This window comes from Marmota marmota, unplaced genomic scaffold, assembly GCF_001458135.2.
Source record: "Marmota marmota marmota unplaced genomic scaffold, marMar, whole genome shotgun sequence".
NCBI classification, from domain to species: Eukaryota; Metazoa; Chordata; class Mammalia; order Rodentia; family Sciuridae; genus Marmota; species Marmota marmota.
Genome location: NW_026000240.1, coordinates 31344292 through 31368654, shown reverse-complemented (window position 1 = coordinate 31368654; position 24363 = coordinate 31344292). Strand labels below are relative to the sequence as shown.

The 24363-nt window shown below is 41.4% G+C and overlaps 1 protein-coding gene across 2 annotated transcripts in view; it reads right to left on the bottom strand.

Annotated features, from left to right (window-relative positions):
• Cpne4 (copine 4) overlaps window positions 1–24363 on the bottom strand; it is a 470863-nt gene that overhangs the window by 147788 nt on the left and 298712 nt on the right. For both annotated transcript variants that reach the window (XM_015487310.2, XM_048793882.1), the window contains exon 3: window positions 14843–15022. In XM_015487310.2, coding sequence (XP_015342796.1) covers window positions 14843–15022 — 180 coding nt within the window. The remainder of the gene's footprint in view (window positions 1–14842; window positions 15023–24363) is intronic.

Genomic DNA, 24363 nt, shown 5'->3' with positions numbered 1-24363 from the left:
GGCCCCGAATGATGTGGGCTTCCCAGGGATCAGCTATTCTCTGCATCTTTGTTAAAAGTGCTGGTAAGAAGGTTTTTTGCAAACTGTCCAAGGCATAGGGTTGCTTAAGAGTCAGAAAGTCTAGGTTTCACTTGAGCCTCCCCAACTTGAAAATGGTGTGTACTTCATATACTTAAAGGTCTTAAAATCAGCATACTATAGTGATGCTGCCACATCAATGTTTATAACAGCTCAATTCACAGTAGCTAAGTTATGGAACCAACCTAGGTGCCCTTCAGCCAGATGAATGGATGAAGAAAATGTGGTACCTACACACAATGGCATATTAGTCAGCAATAAAGAAGAATGAAATTATGTCATTTGCCAGTAAATGGATGGAACTGGAGACTATCATTCTAAGTGAAATAAGCCAGTTTCCAAACACCAAAAGCTGAATGTTCTCAATGATATGAGGATGCTAACTCACAATAAGGGGTGGGACAAAGAATAGAAGTTCATTGGGTTAGACAAAGGGGACTGAAAGGAAGAGAAGTGTGATGGTAACAGGAAACACAGTGGAATGAACAGAACATAACTTTCCTTTGTTTTTACATGTTCACACAACCAGTAAAACTCCACATCATGTACAATCACAAGAATGGGAAGTTATACTCCATGTATGTATGACATGTCAAAGTACAGTCTACTGTCATGTATAACTAAAAAGAACCAATGAAAAATTAAAGAAAATGGTGTCTACCTAAGTAACTTGAAGCAAGTTATTTAAAGGTTTAGGTGACAAGCAGAAAAATGAGAAAATAATGGCACTTACCCCTTGGGGGTTTTGTGAGAATTAATTCAAAAAATTGGTTCAAAGCTTTCAGCATAAGGTTTGGCAGTAGTATTCTATTATTATTATTATTATTATTATTATTATTATTATTACTACTACTAGCTTTCATTGAGTGCAATACTCAAGGAATAGTTGAATGAATGAATACACATCAGAGACATATTATTCTTGTCTTCGATGGCTAATGAGCAAAATAGATCCATGTGAAGAGAAGAACAGGACCTAACTGCTGTAAGTTGCTTAGATTCCTTGCTCCAGAAGTATTTCAGATAAACATTCAAAAATAGGTGGCCATTTGCAGATGGCTGTCACAGATCCCCCTGAGCTGGGAGAAAGACTTTCCAGATAGAGGCATCGATTTATCAACTTCTGTGAAAGAATGCTTCATGCTGGACCTCTGTGAGCAGTTAGTTAATGATAGCATTTAGGAAGAATTACTACTCTGCTTTTTGGATCTACAAAGGGTTGTAAGAAAGCATTTTGATGAGCAATGTGGTCTAATGAGAGGGCAGGTCTCCAGATCAGATCAATTTGAATTGTAGGTCTGCAACTTGCAGTCAGTGTGATCGAGGGTAGATTCACTGCATTCTCAGAGTTTACCTTTTAATCAAGTGGGGTTGCCACATTTAACAAATATCTGGAATGCAACCAGGTCCCTGAAAATCAGTTTCCTCTGTTCAAATGACCACTTATGAGGCAGTCAGTGGGAAGACTTGGGGGGTCTGAAAGGGCATCTTCTTATTGAGCATATGAAACAGAAGCCCAGAGGCCATGGAAAAGTAGTTGAGTGCCCAGGGAAGCCAAACGCCTGGTGCTGAACTTCTACTGTGCCACTCTGTGGCTTGTCATCGTGGCCTAGTTGATGATGATGTTGCTATCTGTTGATAGCCCTGAGCTCATAAACACCTGACCTGCGATCAACTCTTAGCAGAGCCACCATAGGTGACCCTATTCGAGAAGTTGAAATCCCCATGCTTAGAGGTGTTCAAGCAGTAACCAGGTGCACCAGAGAGCAGTACCGGGACTCCTGCACTGCTTGGGTGAAATTCAGCACTACTTTTGTCTTCTTCCCAATTTCAAGCTTTCCTGAATCCACCAGGAGCTGTGTCAGCACATTAATAGCAGCTTTCCTGGTTTGAATCTCGGAGGGGAGAGAAAGGTTTGGAGGATTTCTGTTCCTTTGTTTCTGAGGACTGGCCTGGGGGAGTGCCTGACTGGAGTCTCCTGGTGGGCACATGCTAAGGAAGAGGGAGTGAGGTGCAGTGATCAGCTCCCTTGGGGGCCCCTTGGAGCTGAGCTCTGGATCAGGTACCTTTGCTGATCTGCACTGGTGAACAGAGAAGCCTCAGAGGCCCCTGTTCCATCTAAAACAAAGTTAATTAATTCATACCCAGCCTCATTTTGTCCTTGGATCTGCAACTAAGACTCTTGGGAATGATTTTGTAAACTAAGCAGTTATGGTTTTTCTCCATCTAAACTTCATTAGGTTGATTCGAAACACAAATAATCTCTTTCTGAATTTAGGCTTGAGCTGGAGGTCCTAGGCTTTGCACAGGATCTCAGACTCTCTTTGCAGATTCAGTGGTTCTCCCCTAACTTATCAGTTATTAGTGATCCAAGCCTTCTCAGGTCTTTTCTGTCATTAAAAAATAATATTACAAAAGATGAGAATCAGATTAGCCAAGCTGACTCTCCTCCCTGTGGGCAAGGAGGGGGGAACCGAGGCTTTACCTGAAGTATCTGCAAAATGGCTTTTCCAAAACCTCAGCAAATCCCTCACCCAAAAGGATTCCTCACAAATTTCCCAGATTGGAATGCCTCGCAGGTTTTAAAAGTTCTAAAGTTTAAGAATTTATACAATGCCTCTCTGCTTTACTCCTTCATTGGAGGGTAAGTGCTTCGAAGTCAGCCATGCAGACTTTATTATGATGTTTTTACTAACACTTTTTTTTTCTAAGTATAGATTTGATAAAAGGTCCTTTTAGGAACTATAGGAAAACACAGATGTGACCCTACAAATCACCCATAAGCCCACAACTTAGATGTCATCTGTATGACCATAAAAACACCCTCCTGGGCCTCTGGCCTTTGAAGAAGTGGGTATTTTAATAGCTGGTACCATATTTCTCTCCCCTTTGGAAGAGAAAAAAGACTTTTATATTCACAAAAGTTAATGATTGTTACTCACTAAATTTCATCTACAGCCTAAACTCAAGAAATTCAGAAATCTTCACAAGTCTTAAGATCACTGTAGTAAACTTTGTAAATAGTTTAACAATCTTGTTTTCCGTAAATAGAAAGATTTGGTAGAGAATTGGTTTGGGGGCCGGTGTATTATTTGGTGAATAGGCTTTTTGGTTATGGGACTTCAGCAAATGTGGCACATTGATATGATTCATTTACCAGGCGGTAGGGTCTCTGCTTTCGGGCTAGGATTATCTAAGGCACATGGGATACTGATGATTGAGTAGATGCAAGCAGAGACTGCATTTGTCGAGGTGAGGCAAGGGCTGCTCAGTGGGAAGACTGTGCACCAACACCATGGAGACAGGGATCCAGGTTGGATTTACAGCCGGAAGTTCTGAGCTGGGTGGAAGTGAGATTGGAATGAAAGTTGGTTGGAAACAACATAAGTGGAGCTGTGATTGGGGGTCTCAGGCAGCTGCCTCTAATCCCAGGTGACTTATGTGGGATAGGCTGGGGACCAAGTATCCCACACCAGCCTAGCTTAGAAGGTTAAGACCAGGACAACTACTTAGAACTGCTTTTCAGCATTGACACAGTAGTCCTTCGGTTCCCACCCACCTGCCCTCCTCCTCTGCACCAATATGAGGCTATGAGAGAGATTGTATTACTGCCAACCTATGGGAAACGGAGTCTATAAACAGGGCCCATTTAAATGGCTCCTAAATATATCTTTTCACAACTGTCTTTGAAATTTAATAGGCACAAGGATTGCTTTCCCTAAGGGGGAGTGCTAAGGTAGGATGATAACCATCTGTGATTGAATGACATCTGTTATTTAGCATGAGGGAAATGCTAAGTATCCCCTCGTGCTAAATCATAGATGAGAAGGGATGAGGCTGGGGGGAGCATTCCTGAGAAGGAAGGAGAATGCAGGAAAGGATGCTTGATTTCAGAAAGGTCAAAGCTAAGAGGTGAATGAGAATCATTGACTATTTGAACCGGAAGGGATTTAGAGATGAATTCATCTATAGGTAAAGCTACTGTATCACAGGGAGGTTAAGTAAGTTATCCAAAGCCGCACAGGGAGCTGGTGGGAGATCCAAGATGTAGGACTCATGACTTCTGTTTAGATACTCTACAGAAAATTTAAAGGTCTCAAAAGAAAGAACTCCAGGGAAAGCAGAGAAATTTTCCTGGGATCTGACCTTCAGAGGATTAATTGCCTGCTCAAGGTAGCAAAGAAGAAGGTAAGAATTAATTTTATTTTCCTTGGAGAACTGGGGACCAGCTCACCCTTAACCACCCTATTGGAATCCCACCTGTCTATGAGCAGAACAGTAGAAAGTAGCACTTCTTCCCAGGATCCTCTGGCTCACCCATAGGAGTGGAGATGACTTACGATGTCACTCATCACACATGTGACTGCTGCTGGCAGTGATTCTGCAAAGTTAGGGAAAGCTTTATGCGTGAGAAGCTGAAAGGAAATGAGTTGCCTGCTATAACATGTCCATTTGACTTCCTGGGCCGCCCGTTTTAAGCTATGAGGGTGTTCGATGTTATGCAACAAAATGCTAACCCTGGAATCTTGCTGTGGGCATTACATCAAGTTGGATAGTACCCTTGGCATCATCACACCCCTGGTGACCACTGATTGGGGTCATATCAACCTTGAACCAAATTCCCATTAATCATGACAGCATGCAGTCTGCCAGTCCTTTCAAAGGCTCCTGGGTTGACATGATCCTGACATTCATCTGCCTCTGGAAAGAAACCAACAGAATGGATAATAGGTACATCCAACTACATATAATGGGTTGGGAAGAACAAACGTGGGCAATCAAGATCTCCCTCAAGAACATAAACTTCAAGCTCCCTTGTAGGACCGTAAACTTTATGACGCATTTTTTCCCTTCTCTTCAGATGTTTTTTTTTTTAGTCCTCCTTAATTTCTCCACTTTCCTAAATCATTAGCTCCTTTCATAATTAAAACAAGATACAGAGTCCAAGATTCATTAGGAGGCAACGGGGTTCTCAAACTATGGTCTCTGGTCCTGCAGAATCAGCATCACCTGGGAATTTAGAAATGCAAAGATGGAGTCCTTCTCCAGGTCTTCTGAATCAGAAATTCTGGGGGTGGACCCAGCACTCTGTAGCACAGTGTTTCCAGGTGATTCTGATGCAGGCTGGAGTCTGAGAACCACTGCCCAGAGGGAAGATGTTGTGTGACCCCTCTCTTATGAATAAGGGTCAGAGGTCCCCAAGACAGTTTGACTCCTCCAGGGGTTGCAGATTTCCCTGATCCACTTAACATGACAGAAAGCAGGAAGATCTTGGTTTTAACAGATGTCCTCAGAACCACTGTAGGAGAAAATACACTAAAGAACAGCCCCATGGCAAGAAAAAGAGGAAGGTTTATATAGTTGTAACTGTCCTTTGCGCCAGGGAGAAGAGAAACTGACCCCAAGAAAAGCAGAGTTGGAGCCCGGGGGGCAACTACTGAATTTATATAATGGGTTCATTCAGCACAGTTGAAGGTGAAAGGAAGGTCAAGAGGGCATACTTTCTGGATGCTGAGTTTGTAAGGTCCTGGTTTGGGGAGGTTGACAGTCACACTGATACTTTTTAAGAAGCCATATCATAATTCTAAAGCAAATTCAGAATGCAACCTCGAGGAAAGAGAACCAAGGCTATTTCTCTGCAAGAGGACTCACAAGCCGCCTCTATTATTTCTATCTAAAACAGAAAAAAAAAAATTAAGGGAACAAAAATCAATAAAATGGGAGCAAGGCCAACTCCCATTCAGCTTTGCATTTTAAAAAAATGCTACTTTGTAATTTATACTGGTTAGTGATAAACTATGGGAATAAGTGAAACAGCTCATGCAGAGCTTTGGAGGTAAGCAGATCTACATTGGAGACCTGGTTCTGTTACATTCTAGCTAGTGATGTTGGATAACTGACCTAGATGGCCCATGGAAAGTCATTCTTTTTATTATTTATGACTCAGTGTTCCCTGTCTTTGGTGGATGAAGGAGTGTGAAAACTTGGGGAGGTATGAATGTGTTAATAAAAGGAGAAGATGAAGGTGGCATCTTAAAAGTTGGCGCCCTGTTCTAGACAGCGGGCAATCACATCTCTCCTTGGCATGCCGTCTCTTGGGTGGAGCAGAAGAGGGGCTTAGCTGCTGCCTCCTTTTGGGCAACAGAAATCTAAGGATGGTCTCCAAGTTCACCCAGAAGGAGGACACAGCTTTCTGAGCACCCTGTGTCCCCGTGCTAACTCCCTTCATCCATCTGCTAAGAATGTGCAGTGCTGCCTCCAGGCTTCTCCGAGGACATGAACCTTTCTTTGCTTCATTTGGCATTTGTTTGCTCAGTGCGAAGTCACTTGCTGTGCTCATGTCCAACTTCATGGCCAACTCGGGTTTCCAGCATGCTGATGTCTGCTATTATCCTTTTCAAAGCCAAGAGCCCTGCTGTTCCACAGGGCACAGGGAGAATGGGACAAACCCATGAATAGAGCCAGCACCTATAGACCCCGGGAGCAGGCAGGCTCTGAATGTGTGTGACCTCCTGCGTGGTTTGGGGGAGTTCACCTTCTCTCTCCTTTGGGACCTTATTTGTGGCAAGATAAAGATGGGAATAGCTGCCCCCAGTATTTCAGAGACCTGATTTAAAACAATTTTTATGTAAAAATCATCTCAGAAGACTAACTGTTAGGACATACACCTGCAGGAGCACAGGCTTACACTTTGAATCCCTTGGACTAAAGGAAACACTCAACAAGTTTGAGGCAAAATGACAAGTTGTGTTTTACTGATTGTCCTGGACGTGGGGACTTCCTTCTGATCTTTTTACCTTTTTGTCTGTCCACCTTCACTATGAAACCGATGCTGACTCTTCTTATCACTGAATTTAGATAATGACCTTGAGAGTAGCCTTCTGTAACACCCTGAGTGTTCCCTCACGCCAAGGACACTTCCAAGCACTTTATATGCACTATTCCACTGTACATCCCTGAGGTCTTTGCTATTATGATCCCCATTTTGCAAATGAAGAAAACTGAGGCTTATGCAGAGGCAGGAATTTGCCTCTGGACAAACAACTTGAGAGCACTGAGCCAGGATCTGACCCCAGATCATCAGGCTCTGTAGTGTGTTCACTTCAGTGTTATGAAACAGAGCCTTAGGCCCTGACCCTGCCATTCCCAGGGTTATTTAAGAGCTCCTGCACCTGACCATTCCCTTCCTACCTGCATACAGGAGAAGGAATCCTCTCTCACCACTTCAGTTAGGAAAAAGAGAAATGTTAATGGTTCTTCATTTTGCGTGATCATACTAGAAAGAAGAGCAATTTCGAGAAAGAAGAAAAATTCCTATTTATGCCCAAGTGTTACAGCCTGGGAAACCCTAAAGGGTGAAGGAGTCAGTACCCTTCACAGAGCTCCCAGGACAACATTCAATAGGTTTCCTTCCAAAAATAAAGAGACCACCTCCATGTTCATGGTACCTGCTATCATCTGTAGGGATCCTAATCAATATGGTCTACTTCAGATCCACACGGTCAGCTGCCAACTGGAAACCTCCTCTGATTTCTCTACAAACATCCTGGGCATAACAGGTAGGTATCACATGCTATTCTCACCCTAACTCCCCTATGATTTCCCTTAAGGACAACCAAAGTGTTCCTCCAGCCACCTAAGCCAGACACCTGCAAAGACCTCCTCCCCCACCTGGTCTTCCAGGATTGTTGATTCTGCACTTTGACAGACAGGACTCTCCTCTGGGGTTTCCCTGCCTCCGTGCCTGCCCTCTCCCACTGGTCCTTCATGGGAATGCCAGTGCTCTTTGCTTCTCTTTGCACATACATCCCATCCTGTCCCTGCCCTAATGACAATCCCAAGCTCTACAAACTGAAAAGTCTGCCTCCTCCTTTCCGGTCTGGCATTCTGGTCCTTTTCCCCCTACTCCCTGGACTATCCAGCCATCTGTTACGAAAAAGAGTTCACTGCCATTCCCTAGTGCCTCTGTGTCTTGTCTTTGTGTGTCGTTTTGTGTGTGCCAGTCATTTTCCCCAGACTCCTATTTTCTCTGCTGGTGAATTCATGCTCATTCTTTGAGATTCAAGTCCAGAGGCATCTTTTTTTTTTTTGGGGGGGGGGGTGAGAACTCACTGGGTCCCTCTAGGCAGAAGGCAGTCTTTTTTTTTCCCCCAAAGCACCTAGAATGCATTTTGATTGTAGTGCTTAGTAATATGCACTTTGATTATTTATTTACGGTCCTGTGTCTCCCAGCTAATTATAAGCTCCTCTCGGGCAGGACCACTGTCTTTTTCATCTTTTTGTCTCTAGCACCTAGCACAGTACTTGGAATATCCAGAGCACTTGATAAATGCTTGTTGAAATGATGAGTAAATGAAACTTATTGTGGTTAAAAAAAAATTACATGTCCTTCCTTAAACCAGTCATGACAGTCATAAAAATGGAATATTCTAATTGATTTAAGTCAATTCGTTCCCAACTCTGAAATGCAGGAAAGGCCAATTCCACCAATCAGTTGGCCAACTAAATGAAAGGGTTGTTGTCAATCAATGTACACACTACCCAGAGAGGCCAGCATGTCACCTGGAGGTGGAGTGATGTGGCTTTGCAAATATGGCTCGAGGTACACCAAATGAGTCTAACTTGATGCTCATTTGCTTCATTTAATCTACAACCTTAAGAGTTCTTAGAACAGGTAGCCTCTTCACATTATCTTCTCTAGGGCATGTCAGAAGAAAGCTCTGAATTAAGAATCAAAACTTCCTACAAAAATGTCTTAATCATACATTAGAGAAAAGATAGCCTCTTCAACAAATGGTGCTGGGAAAACTAAAAACCCACATGTAGCAGAGTGAAATCTAACCCCTATCTCTCACCCTGCACAAAATGCACAGCTATATCAATGTTTATCAAAGTAGATCAAGGACCTAAGATCAAGGACCAGAGACCCTGCACCTAATAAAAGAAAAAGTAGGCTTAGGAATGGACTTCCTCAAAAAATATCCTAAAGTGCAAGAAGTAAATTCAAGAATCAATAGATGGGATGGTATTAAACCAAAAACTTCTTTACCACAAAGGAAACAATCAAGAATTTGAAGGGAGAGCCTACAGAATGGGAGAATATCTTTGCCACCTGCACCTCAGATAGAGCATTAATCTCCAAGATATATAAAGAACTCAGAAAACTTAACACCAAAAAACCAAATAAATGGGCAAAGGAACTGAACAGGCACTTTACAGAAGAAGAAGTATGATTGGTCAATAAATATATGAAAAAAGGTTAAGCAACTCTAGCAATTAGAGAAACGCAAATTGAAACTACACTGAGATTTCATTTTACTCCAGTGAAAATGGCAAGTATTAAGAATACAAGAAACAATAAATGTTGGCAAGGATGTGAGAGCAAAGGTGTATTCATACATTGCTTGTGGGGCTGCAAATTGAGGCAACTACTCTGGAAAGCAGTATAGAGATTCCTCAGAAAACCTTGAATGGAACCACCATTGGACCTCATTATCCCACTCCAAAGGATTTAAAATCAGCACATTACAATGACACAGCTCTATCAATGTTTATTGCAGCTCAATTCATAAAAGCTAAGCTATGGAACCAACCCAGGTACCCTTTAACAGATGAATGGATAAAGAAATTGTGATATGTATGTATGTATGTATATATATATATATATATATACACACACACACACACACACACACACACACACAATGAAATATCACTCAGCTTTAAAAGGAATGGAATTATGGCATTTGCCAGTAAATGCATGGAACTGGAGACTGTCAAGCTAAGTAAAATAAGACAATCTCCAAAAATCAAAGACAAAATGTTCTTTCTGATATATGAATGGCTAACACACAGTAAGGGGTGGGGGAATGAAATTTCATTGGATTAGACAAAGGTGAATGGAGGGAAGGAAGGGGGATGGGAATCAGAAAGACAAGTAGAATGAATCAGATATAACTTTCCTATGCTCTTACATGAATACATGACCAGTGTAACATCATGTACAACCACAAGAATAGAATCTTAATTAGCATAAGTTACACTCCTTGTATGTCTAATAGGTCAAAATGCATACCACGGTCACATATGTCTAAAAGAACAAATAATTTACAAAAGAAAAAACACCAGTGAGACAGTATCACTACCCTTTTCCTGATAGTAGTAGGAAAGCTTTAACTTTCTTAGCATTGAGTATTTCTTAGCATTGAGTATGGTTTTGGCTTTAGGCTGGGTGAATGTTCTTCATCATGATGAAGAAATTAACTTCTATTAGTCTTTGGCTGAGATGTTCTGTTATGAATGGGTGTTGAAATTTACCAAATGCTTTCCTGCATACGTTGATGCGATCCTGTCATTTTTCATCTTTTGCTTGATAATGTGATGGATTATATTCATTAATTTTCAAATGTTGGACAAGCCTTGCATTCTTGGAATAAATCCCACTTGGTCATGGTAAATAATTATTATTATATTAAAAGAAAGAATAAAAAGTTCCCGACTACCAGTCTTGGCTCTGTTAAGACACTGAATCTTTCTGATCTTCAGTTTTCTCAACTATATACTGGGATAATGACACTTGCCCTCTCAACACTGTCAAGAAGATCAAATAAAATTCTCAGTATGGAAACTCTTTGCAAAGTATCAAAACATATTTAAAGGTGCTGGGGCTGTAGCTCAGTGGTAGAGTGCTTGCCTAGCATGTGTGAGGCACTGGGTTCAATCCTTAGTACTACATAAAAATGAACAAATAAAATAACAGGCACGCCGGCCATCTACAACCACAAAAAAATTAAAAGAAAAAACATATTTAGAAAGGACTGTTTGCAATCTCATGCTCAGTATTCATTTACATATTCATTTTAATAGATTAAGAAAATTAATTGGTTTCTCTCATATGTAGAAGCTAGACCAAAATAAGGGGAAAATATAAATAAAGAAAATTGGGTATGTGTTGGGGGAGTGGATTCCAGGAAATAGTAGAGGAAGGGGATTGAGGGGAAGGGAGGAGGGGTTGGGAAGGGAGAAACGATAGAATGAATCTAGCCAAATTTCCCTATGTACATATGTGCATATACTACAGTGACTTTCATCTTTTTTAAAAATATATTTTAGTTGTCAATGAACATTTATTTATATGCAGTGCTGAGTAATCAACCCAGTGCCTCACACGCTAAGCAAGTGCTCTACCACTGAGCCACTACTCCAGGCCCGAGTTTCATCTTTATATATATCCATAATGTATTAATTTAAAAAAAACTATAAATAAATAGGAGAAAAGTCAGGAGACTAGAGGAAAGGGAACAGGAGAGAAGAGGGGAGAGAAAAGGGAAGAAATGAGAAATGAATTGGAGCAAGTTATATCCCATGCTTGTATAATTATGTCCAAATGGACCCTAATATTATGTATAACTGTAGAGAACTAATGAAAAAACTGACCAAAAAAAAAAAAAAAAAGAAAAAAAAGAGCATTAACTGGAAAGCCCAGTTTCTCTTTGTTTACTCCACTCCCGCCAGCCTGGGCTTGTTTCAGTTTCTCATATAAAATATATCCATTATGAAGCTTTTAGCTGAAGGAATGGAATATCACATCCAAAATGGCGTCCACAGTAGGTTCTTCTCCCACAGCACTGAGCCCATGGACAGGAAGGTCTCCAGGTGCTGCAGGTCAGGCCTGGGTCTCCACAGCCTTTGGCACTGATCCTGATAGGGTCACTGTCATCCTCATCCTTGCTGCTAGGTGGCTGCGGTGGTTCCAGGGACCACAGACAGAAGAGAGCTGCTTTTTCATGTGTGTCTCTAATCTAGGGACTTTTCAAGAAAACCCCCTCCAGTTTTAGTGATTAGCGCTCATCGTAGGTGTGTCCATTAACCAATCTCCAGCACGAAGGGATGGAATCTGTGAGGTTGGCTGAGTTACTCAGGACTTGTTCTTGAGCTAGAGGTAGGGTGATTTCCCACAAGGCTACAATGATCTCAAAATGATCAGGGGCTGACTGCTAAGAGAGCCGGTGCCTGGAGAATGATACAGGGGAAAAAAAACAGCTTTTGTTGGGCACTGCTAATGTCACCAGGCCCATGACTTGAGTGCACACCACTTTGACCACCAGCACATGTGTTTTTTTGCTTGCAAACTTTTGCCAGTCTTTGGAAACTGCTTTGCTGCCCACGAAGTCAGCAGGCAATGTTTTCCTACCCTAGGAATCCTCAATCAAGGACTGATGACAACACTAATTTGTTTCTTCAACTAAATTGTCCACTTTCTGGATACATTGACTGCTTTTTTTTTTTCCCCCAAGGTTACAAATGCCCTGATTTCCTCATCCTAGGGTGAGATAACTAACTCTCTGGGGCTTGCTGTATCCTGGCTCCTGGAATCTCCCCAGCAGAATTAAGCTCCAGGTGGCTACCACAGCAGCTGGCTTGACCACACACCCTTACCGGCTGCCTTTCTTTCTCTGTCGCATTTTTCTAGACCTCGAGGGTATATTTCTTTCCCTTCTTTTGACTTCCGATCTCAGAGCTGGCTTCTTGGGAAAAATCAAACAAGGATGCTCTGCACCATATGTCAGACTCCTTCCTGAATCCTGAGGCTTTGTGTATAATGTTCCCATCTGCTCAGAATGTGAGTTTCCTCTTTCTTCTCACCTGCTGTACTCTCACTCTCCCTTCACGTTTCAGTGGAAATGTCACTCTCCTTGGGAAGCCTTCTTTGACCTCCTTCCACCTGGTGCCGGTCTCCCAAGGATCACTCTCCTGTTCTGCACTCGACCATGCTTAGGACAGCTGCAATTTATTCGTTTGCATTATGATTTGCTTTCCATCTTGAATCTAGGCTGACTGTGAGCTGTTTGAGGGCAGGAACAATGTTTTTTGGCTCACGAATATATTACTGGCATCCAGCATAATGTCTGGCACAGAAGAGAGAGCCAAACACTCTGTGGTTTTTGGAAAGATGATTCTTTCCAAAGAGAGACTAAAGATGTATGTTTGGGGGTTCAGTCACATACACAGAATTATTAAAGCTTTGGATGGAAAATATTAAAGCGATGACTTCGACATAGATCAATACTTAGTTCTTGTCACAAAAATGTAATGTTTCTCTGGGAGGGATGCCTATTATCTACGGGAGAATCTTGGCATGGCTCATTTATATCTGTAGAAAATATCATTTTAATCACATTTTAGTTTTTTTAAGATAGAAACAGGATTCCACCCTAAATCCACAATTTGTTCATTTGAAACCTACTTATATTAGACTCTGTTATGTATCTGGCGAATAGAACTATCTGCCACCAACTCTTCTCAAAATTCATTAGGGAGATATTAATGGAAAATATGCTAGGTTCCCTGTTTCTCTTTCTGCCCCCTTCAACTATATTTCCACACTGGGATTTTTGGTTTTCATTAAAGAAAACAAGAAACAATCCTATTAAATCAATCTGTTTTCACTGGAAAAGAATAACGCTATTTTGTCACTCAGTACCCACATGGGAGAAATTTGGTGATAAGTGGCATGAAGCAGGGTGAGTACAAATTAACAAATAAACTCAGATTTTTGCCATCTCTTTGCCAGTTGGGCTCTTTCTTATAAATCCCTAAGCTAGACTTTTCCTTCAGTAGGGAAAAAGTCTAGTGAGTCTACGTTTTATGTGGCTTCAGACTCATCCAGTTCAGAATCCCTCCTTGAGAAAAAAATAAAAATGCCAAACTAGAAATAAAAATGTAACACGGAGCCTCATTTAACCTTGATTCAGTGAAACTGGGTTCTTCCTGCTGCACACCCGACTTGTCTGTTCTGATCACTATGATTTGTTCATGTGCTTTATTACCAAGAAGCCTTCCCTCCTTCTCCTTCTTCAACCCTGGGCCATATTTTTTTCCAAAGGTGACTTCCACCATTCCTTCTTGGACTGTAGCCAGCTGAAAAGATCTGCCTTCCTAAATGCTCACAGCACCAGATATGGAGCCCAGCATATTTTGCCATGAATTGCTCTATTTGAGGTGCATATATCATGCTTCTCCAACTAAACTGTCCACTTTCTGGATGCATTGAATGCTCCCCTCACCCCCCCCCCATTAGATCCCACTTCAACACTTATTACAGTTCTGGGTTTAGCAGGAAGGGAAGGAAAAAAGGAAAGGTACTATACAAAGAAAAATGATGGCATTTGGAATCACACAGGAGGGTGGGGCCCTGGCTCTGCCATTTATGAGTGCAAGGTCTTCACCAAGTCATTTAACCTGATTTCTCACTGATTAAATAATCATAATAATGAAATTTATTTCACATTAATTGCTAGGATCACATTAAAGCATTTATTCATTTGCCAAGTATTCATTGAGCTCCTACTTTGGCCTGTTTTTTGGCACTAGAGACTTGGGGAAAAAAAAAAGAATGAAAAATACTTCCTGTGAGAGAATTCTCACAGTGGAGTTGGGAGATAGAAATTGGTAATAGGACAGACGGAGGCTGCAACAGACCATGAACAGAGCATGGAGCCGCACAGATAGTAAGCACCCAATAAAGTTGAATAAATGATCGGAATAATGAGGGCATTCAGAAAATTATTAATTTTGCAAAATAGGTTTGTAGGGTCATCTTTACAGAGATATAATGGACATGGCAATGCTCGGGGTGTTGTGAAGTGCTAACTGTTAAAGAAAGTAAAAAGAAAGCAAAGATTAGATGAGGAGGAAAAAACAGCAAAAAAGAGGGAGAAGGTCCAAAGGAGCCAAGGAGGAGGGAGAGACTCTGTGGACTCACCTGGCCCAGGGTGCACTCCATGCCTCCCAGGAAGTCAGCCTCCTTCAGCCCATTGTGGTTGCTGCTGATGTCATGGACTTCAAACCGCAGGCGCTGAACCTCTTCAAAGTAAAAGTCCACAGTAAACAGTTTTGAGTACACTGGGTTTATGCAGGTACGAATCACCTCTGTCCTGTCAACCTGCAAGGAGAAAGAAAAAAAAAAAACTATCAGGGATTAGGGCTTTTTATTTTTAGCCTTCAAACAAATTAATCTCGTGGTATGTCCCCTTCTTTCAAACCATGAATGATGGCCACAGAGTCACCAGGGTGGGCAGTTTGAAAGTAATTACCTGGCCACCTGCCAAAAATGAGCCAGGTTTCAAGGTAGAAAAACTTATTAGACATAATAAAGAATCTAAAGTTCGTATTTGAAGATTTAGGACATGTTATATTATCAGGTGACAGGGTAAGATGGATCAATCATTACTGGCTGCCTGGACCATTAGTGCAGGAGAGTCAGAAACTTGAATGAGCCTCTGAGCTCAGGGAAGAAAGAAATCTATAATCAATGATGTCTGATGGGTATAGTAAAGGGACCATGACAGAGTAGGGGTCCCATCGTAGCCACCTCTAATAGGTATGTCCTAACTAATGAAGTAGAAGGGCCATGAGAGGAGTATAAAGATGACACTGCCTTTGGTTTCAAGTGTGCCTTTTATTAGGAATACAATGTTTACTCATTTCAAATTCTTTTTTTTTTTAATTTTGTTTTTTTTATTGGTTGTTCAAAACATTACATAGCTCTTGACATATCATATTTCATACTTTAGATTCAAGTGGGTTATGAACTCCCATTTTTACCCCATATACAGATTGCAGAATCACATTCTTTAGGCACCCGTTTCCTCATCAGCAAAATAAAAATCAGAAGATAAGAGGATGAAAAAAGTCATTTCTTGCTCTAATGTTTCATGAGCCTTCTGTGATGATAACTCTCCATGTGTTCTCTTCTTCCAGATCCATATCGGCCACTTTGTGTGTACTACTCTGAGACCCAGGAAATTGACCTCTATGGACTGAATTTCCTGGGTCCTCTTGTCCTCTGGGTTCTGGTTGGAGTCAGCAGATGAGAGAGAGAGGACAGAGAGGAGCAGGGACCCCTCTACACACATGCACGCTGCTAGCAGACTGCCTTCCACCAAGAGACCTTTTGCTGGACTTGACCACAGGGTCCCTCCCCTCCTCTCTCCATCCTTCAGATTGAGGGGTGGTCATGACTTTCTATTGTTGCTATCTCCGAGATCTCTGATGCCTTACTTGCTTTTGTTGGCTCTTTTAACCCTGCCCCCTTCCCCATGAAGAATTCCTCTATAAAGAGCTTCACCCAAAGGGTTAAGCCATCTATTTTCTGCTGGGATCCTTACCACTCTGTATTTGTTATAAGTAAAAATACACAAAACAATTTATATTCTGAGAAGCCTTTAAGGACCAAGGGATAGATAATCCAAGATCCCACTGCATCATTCAAATGGAGACACCCAGCCTTTATAGCGGGGTGGAATATACAGGTGGAACCTATATACTCTGTTGGTTTTCAAAAGGAAATGTAGTTACTTCCCAAGCACCATTCATTAGCACACATATGAAGCCATTTCTCTTACTTTCAATGAGTAAAGGGAAATAAAAAATCTTATAGTTTGTATTTGAAGATTTAGGACACATTATATTACCAGGTGACAGGGTAAGATGCACCAATCATTACTGGCTGCCTGGACCATTAGTGCAGGGGAGTCAGAGGCTTGAATCAGACATCCCAATAAAATAAATGGAAGGAGTCCTTGACCACATCATGCATGCCCATATTGCCCAGTGAAGAAAATCTGACACTAGCCTCCCCTGACACTCGGAAGTACAATGCTTTAACTCTGGCTCTGGCTATTCTAGTTGCTATGTAGGGCTCTGTGTGAAAGAACTGTCCTTTAAAGGAAGGCCAATGGCCATGCTTGGGAGTAGAGCAGGTGGGGAGAGAAAATCCAAGTTGCAAGGAGAAGAACGCAGTTCTTGTTATATCCCTGTCCAATAGACAGGCAGACCGAAAACCCATCTCGGCCTGAAATCCAATCTCCAGTCCACTGTTGATTAGTATTTTATGAGTTATTGTTCATAGCAATAGTTATTTAACTATTGTGGCTTCCCATGGAGAACCCAGCCTCTCTTTTAGCTAAAAATACCACTTGCTGTGTGAGTACCAGGATTTACTGTATTGATGTAATTTTTTTTTTAGTTGTTTGGAGATTATAGTTTTACATAACAGTATATAAAGAGGTCACAAACTTGTGGTCTACAAGTATAAGCCAACTTGGAAAATATTTCATTTACCTTACTTAAGTACTTTTTTCTTAATTAGCCAACATGTAAGGGGATGTTTCTATTGACCTGTCTTTGGGCGAAAAGGAGACTATCTGGCACCTTGGGCCATATTCCTACAGGGACACAACTGGGGACCGGCCCCACTCAGAGCATCCGCTGTCTAGTTCTCATAATTCCTTCCAGACCCCTTCTCCCTATTGAACTCCCCCACATTCCCCCAAGGTATTTTTGCAACAGCTGGTCCAAATGAATGGAATAATGAGTCATCTAAGAGATTTAATTATATTCATGTGGTGCCTTTGGATAGAGGATTTCAAAATAACCCCCAAGAAATAAGTTATAAGTAGATTTGACATCCTCAGGACACAGAAAATACATCTTATCTCCTTGTGGCTGGAAGAAGAGAGTCCTGGGAGGTTTCCAATGATGAGAGATGGGAGATAGAACTATACTTTTTGTTACTCTGCTCTAACCACCCCCAACGGCACAAATGCGTGATGTTGACCGATTCTGCTGCTCTTCTTCACATTTCTGGGCTTTCAAAAGGCATTCCCACATCAATATGAAGTTCAAATTGGCATCGAGGTGCACACCTCAGCCATTCAAAATAAGCTGCCAGTATGTAACACTGATCTGTAGAGTTTTGTTGTTGTTTTGTATCTAGGAAATGACACAGTGGAAAGTAATTAAGCAATACACATTTGCTTGGCCAAGGTAGACAATATCCAAGGATAATCTCAGGCCAGTAAGAACCTAAGAGCATAAGTGCTCAGGGAAAGAACAAATGTGAGAACAAGGAAAGGACTTGGGATACTAAATGCATATTAAGATATTTCAAAGTGTTCTGCATTCCCATCATTAGGGAAGAGATGCTGTATCTTTTCTGTAGGTTGAAGCCAGGTTTCACTTGAATGACAGAGACTAGGACAGCTCATATTTCTCATTGAGATGTGTCAAGGTCAAGGCAGTTCTTTCCAAAAGATCTTCCACTTAACTGGTGCTCCCAGCTGCAACAGAATCAACCAGGGGAGCTAGCTTTCTTTCTTTCTTCCTTGTCTTTTTTATTGCTGCATTATAATTATAATTATATATAATGGTGGAATTCATCATTACATATTCAGACATGCACACAATACAACAATATAATTTTTTAAATTTCAGTCCCTAGCACCTCAGTTTTTCCTCTCCTCCTCTCTTGGGGGAGTTTACTTTCCTTTTTTAAAAAAAATTTATTTATTCTAATTTGTTGTACATGAGAGCAGAATGCATTTCAATTCATAGTACACATATAGAACACAATTTTTCATGTCTCTGGTTGTACACAAAGTAGAGTCACACCATTCGTGCCATCATACATGTACTTAGGGTAATGATGTCCATCTCATTCTGCCGTCTTTCCTAACCCCAGCCCCCCTTCCTTTCCCTCCCTCCCCTTTGCCCTATCCAAAGTTTCTCCATTCCTCTTGGGGGAGTTTTCTTTAAAAATCGATTATTGTTGGGCATGGTGGTGCATGCCTGTAATTCCAGTGGATTGGGAGGCTGAGGCAGGAGGATGGTGAGTTCAGCCTCAGCAACTTAGTGAAGTTCTAAGTAACTTAGGGAGACCCTGCTTCTAAATAAAACATAAAAGGGCTGGGGATGTGGCTCGGTGGTTAAGTGCCCCTAGGTTCAATCCCTGGTACCCAAAAATAAAAATCAATTCCTGTTTTTGCCCCCAGATGATTCTGATTCAGTGAGTGTTTTAGTTGGCTATGCATTGCTGTGACCAAAAGATCTTACAAGAAAAACTCAGAGGAGAAAAAGTTTATTTTGGCTCACAGTTTCACACGTTCACTCTATCACTGACTTACTCCGTGGCTCTGGGCCAGAGGCGGAACAGAACATCTTGGAGGAAGGGCGTGGTAGAGGAAAGCATCTCAGGAAGCAGAGAGAGTTCTGCTCAGGGACAAAAAATAAACCCTAAAAGCATACCCTTGTGACCTACTTTCTCCAGCCACATCCCACCAGCCTACTATTACGGCCAAGCTAATCCGTCTCATGGATGAATGCGCTGTTTAGGTTACAACTCTCATATTCTAATCCTTTCACCTCCAAACCTTCTTGCATTGTCTCACACATGAGCTTTTGGGGAATACCTCATACCTAAACCATAAAAGTGAGTGAGCATTGGGTAGGAAATATCAGTCTAGGGAGAAAGAGGAGGTGTAGGGTTTCTCCCTTGCTCCTATGTGAGATGAGAGGTTTTTTTTGTTGTTGTTGTTTGTTTGTTTGTTTTTTTGCTTGTTTGTTTTTAATGCTTGTTTTCTTGTCAGAATTTATTTTAATCTTGCTGGCCCTCTGTTACCCAGTCTGCAAAAACTGTGGAGCCTATTCCCTCTCTTCCTTTGTCATAATTAATGAGATATTCACATTGCTTTATGGTTCACAGAACATGCTCTTTTATCCACTTAAAAAGTTTAATTCTTAGAGCAATCATGTGGTGTACCTTTATGTCATTTTACGTGTAAAAATTCAAGGTCAGCACAAAGCACTGGATGTCAGAGCACACACTTGAACTCAGGCTTCTGACCCCAAAGCCTGGACTGCTCTCCTTAATTCTTATTTATTCATAAACATCCCTAGAAAAAAATGGGGGAGGGAGAGTAACTGTGTTGTGGTAGGATGGTGATAGATGGATATTTGCTTTGGGTGAGATGCTCTTTTAAAATTTTTATTTAAAATATATCTGGTACAGTGGTAACATTTATAATAACTAATGCTTTTAGAAGGCCTGCTTGCAGGTAAATGGATGGCGTTGGAGAAGATACTGCTAAGTGAAGTCAGCCAATCCCCAAAAAAACGAACGCCGGATGTTTTCTCTGATATAAGGTGACTCATAGTGGGGTAGGGAGGGGGAACATGGGAGGAATCGATGAACTCTAGATAGGGAAGAGGGGAGGGAGGGGAAGTAGGGGGCAGGGTATTAGCAAGGATGGTGGAATGTGATGGACATCATTATTCAAAGTACATGTATGAAGACACGAATTGGTGTCAACATACTTTATATACAACCAGAGATACGAAAAAATGTGCTGCATATGTGTAATAAGAATTGTAATGCATTTCGTTGTTATTTTTTTTTAAAAATCGATCAAAAAATGAATCAACCATACAATAAACTTTTTGTTACTTAAAAAAAGAGCACTATTGAGGTATAACTGACATATAATAACCCACATCTTTTTAAATTCAATGTTTTGCCATATGTACATGAAACCATCACCACAATCAAGACAGTGAACATATCCATAGCCCCCAAAGCTTCTTTGCTATCATTTATAACCCCTTCCTCTTCCCTATTCCCAAGAAACTAGTGATTTGCTTTTTGCCACTATAGATTAGTTTGTATCCTGTGTAACATTGTATAAATGGTATGCAGTATATAGTCCTATTTTTCTTTCACTCACTGTAATTATTTTGAGATTTACCCATTGTAGCCATATCTATGGTTCATCTTTTTGATTGCCAAGTAGTATTTCACTGGTGGACATTTGGATTGTTTGCAGATTTTGCCTATTATACTTAAGGTTGCTGTGTACATTCATATACAAGACTTTGCATGGACATACATTTCCTTTTCTCTTGGATCAATTCCTAGGAGTGACACAGGTGTGTGTTTAACCTTTTTAGGTTCTGACTGGGATGAGATGATATCACAGTGGTTTTAATTTGTATTTTTTTAAACTAATAATGTTAAGAATCTTTTCATATGCCTATTTGCCATCTGAATATCTTCTTTGATGAACTGGCCATTCAAATCTTTTGACAGGCACTTAGTTTTCATCCTTATGATGACAATACCAAGTAGATACTATTATTATTATCTCCTCCTACTAGGAGATAAAGAGACCTCGTAACTTTTCCAATTTGACTCAGCTTCAAGTAGCAGAGGTGGATTTGGACATGGCAGTTACACTCCACAGCCTGCTTGATTAATCCCCAGGCTCTATAGTCATGCAAATGTAAAGCTTTCCTTCATAAACCCTGTTGTTCCAAGTACATATAAAACAGGGAACAAAATGTGGAGCTGTGGGGGAAAGTCAATGAATAAGACTACAGTTGTATCTCTGGAGATCCAGTTTGTCCACCGGGCATGTTGGCAATAGTGAGGCCCTGAACATTGCCCATAGGAATTGCACGGTGTGGGGGACAATGTCACTGAGCCACCAATACCAGTTCAAGACCACACTCACAATGGGCACCTACTCTCTAGGCTCTCAAGGGCTGGAACGGCCACAGGTAAACTGGTGAGAGAAATGAGGGCTAAATAATGCAATGCTGTTAGTGGGGAGGTGGCTGAGGGAGGAGCCAGAAGTTGATGCCAGTCACTGGATGCTCTGCGATTTCCTGGAGAAGTACTGACCCTTATCCCAAGGGTGCCAGGTCCTGGGGAAGAATGACATCATAGGCCAGAGAAATACACCTGGGCCCTCAGGGCAGGGTTCTAATTAGATATTCCTTCAAACTGATATTCTTCAACATATATTTAGTAAGGATATAAAACTAAGTTTCCCTGAATTAAAGAACAGATAACTTTATGTTCAAAACTAGAGGATTTCTAAAAGGCAATTTTTCAAATCATATAACTTCTAAGAAGACATATTAAATCACATAAAGTTTAGATAATCAAATGAATCACTGAGCCAGCAAGGGGAAAAAAAAAAAAAACATGGCTCAATTTCAGGATTTTAGCTGTGTTTGGCACTATGTGACAGGTGGAGTTCAGACTTCTAGCCTCCACAATATTGGGGAGAATAAATTTTTATTGCTTTAGGCCTCCGGGTTTGTGGTACTTAGTTACGGAAGCTCTAGCAAACTAATGTACCATCCTGCTCTTCCAAGGAACCTCTAGCCAGGCACCTCTCATGAATCTCTCTCCAAACAGGCATTCTTTGCTCACCAAGCAGTAAACCCTTCGCTTGCTCTGAATTTTAAACTGAACAACTGGTTTTCTCTCACTCTCAATTCATTGAACCCTGTCTTTATCCTCCTGCAGTGCACTTAACCTGGTTCTCAATAATAGGGCCTCTGGGCCAGGGGGTTCCGTTTATGGAGAAATTAGAGCTAGTCATTCCTTCCACCCCTAAACATAGCTTAGGGCTTTTTTTCAGTTCATAGCAGGTAGCAGAAATGCATCACCCTGCCTGAGAGTGTTGCTCAGAAGTTAATGCAATGAACATCTCCAGATGAGAGTTCTCCAGAGCCAACCATGGGTTCTAGGTCTTCCATTTTTCTTCACTGCCTTTCCTTGTCCCTTGAGGCTGCTGACTCCATCCACGCAGAGCCCTAGCCAATCCTGACTGACTGGACTAGAAGATAGGCATGGGTCTCAAATATGTCTTTCAGTGCTGAATGCCTCCTGTCTTCCATGGGGTTTCCTTCCCCTCTGGTGTGAGCACTCAGCTCGTGAGCCTACCTTTCCTGATTTCTGCTCCATTTTCTACTTAAGCCACTCAATTTGGGGTTCCTACCACAGTGCCAGTGCTGGGACTTTCCATAATGTTCTGTGCGGTCGAAATGGTACCTGCCAGTGACTTCTGGCTATTTAGCACTTGAAATATGGCTAGTTGGACTGAGGAACTGAATTTTAAGTTTTAATTTAAATAGCCACGCACAGAAAGCCCTGTTCTACCCTTCGCCCACTCTATTTCCCTGCAATGACATCTTGCATGATAGGCATGATACTTATTTAATTAGTCTAGAGATTCTTAGCTGATTTCAATATGTATCAGTAATTCTCAAACTTTGTTGCATATGGAAACCACCTGGGAATCTCCAGACCAAAAGAAAAAGAAAATAGAATCTCTGTGGGTGGAACACAGGCATCAGCACTTTAAAATTCTGCATAGTTAAAGTTTTTAGAACTGGTAATGTTATTACTACTAACTGCTATGACTCAGCTCCAAAGTGGAGAGAGACCAGGAAGCTGAGCCATTGGATGACCTACTTGAGCACCACACCACAATCTCGGAGATCAGGTTTTGTCCTGCATCCTCAGAAGCTGTCATTTTGTTGTTCACCTCACCACGGGATGTGAGGACTGAATCAAATTCTGAAATAACCACATAGTGGAAGAGGTTGGGTTATTTGGATGTTTTATCTAAGCACTTCATTAACTGGCCCACACCCTATTCGCGAAACAAGAATTAGTAAATGTGGCAGTCACTTCTCCTTTGCATTTCCAGATATTTCTACTCTGCTGTGTCCTGGGAGCCTGGCCTGCATGGATTGTCTCATTCAGGTTTCTTTGCCAGCTCTCCCTCCTTCAGCCAAGGGGGAGGCATAGGAGATCAGAAGGTGGGGAAAGAGAGAGTCTGATGTATTTTTCTCTTTCTCCCTGTTCCATATTGTAATTTCAGCAGTGACTATGCCCCTCCACCTACAGACCCTTCCTAACTGCACTTTCTGCAAAATTCCAGCTCTCGCTGAGTTCTAGGATACTCCCTCTGCCTGCATACTAGCTCCCACTAACAGTAGATTTCCACCTTTGCTAGTCCCTGGGCATCTTATCATCCCTCAATGATTCCGTCAATCTTACCCATATATCAATATGGGGACACTTCACCAACATCTTTTTTTTTTTTTTTTTTTGATAGAACCTTGACTGGTTCTGTGATATTGTCTAAAATACTCCCAGATATTTATTTAAAAAAAAAAACCACCTGGAAAAGTCTTCTGAATCCCAAGGCAGGTGAAATTGTGTCTAGTCTGGTGGCTTGTGATTAATGAATTATATTTAGGTTTTTAAGATTTCGAAATCTGGTAGATCATATGGGTTCGTGTGGCAAATTCCCCTTTGCAAGAGCACCCTGTTCCTCAACCATGTCATAAGGCACACCTATTGAGCACCTAGCATGTACCAGGCATTGTTCTAACCACTTCACTTTGTATCCCAACATCCCTAAATTAACTCTGTTCCTATTTTGCACACGAGGAAACCTAAGCTCATATGTATCTTACCCAAAGCCAGTCAGCTATTAAAAACAGCCAGAAATTCCCTTAAAGCTCTTTCCTGGGACATGGTCCCTCTCCTGAAGAGGACAAGTCTATTCAGATAACATCTCACCAGAGTGGTTTCAAGCAAGGCCACTCTGAACACTCAGTACTCTGAATGCTTTTTTTTTTTTTTTG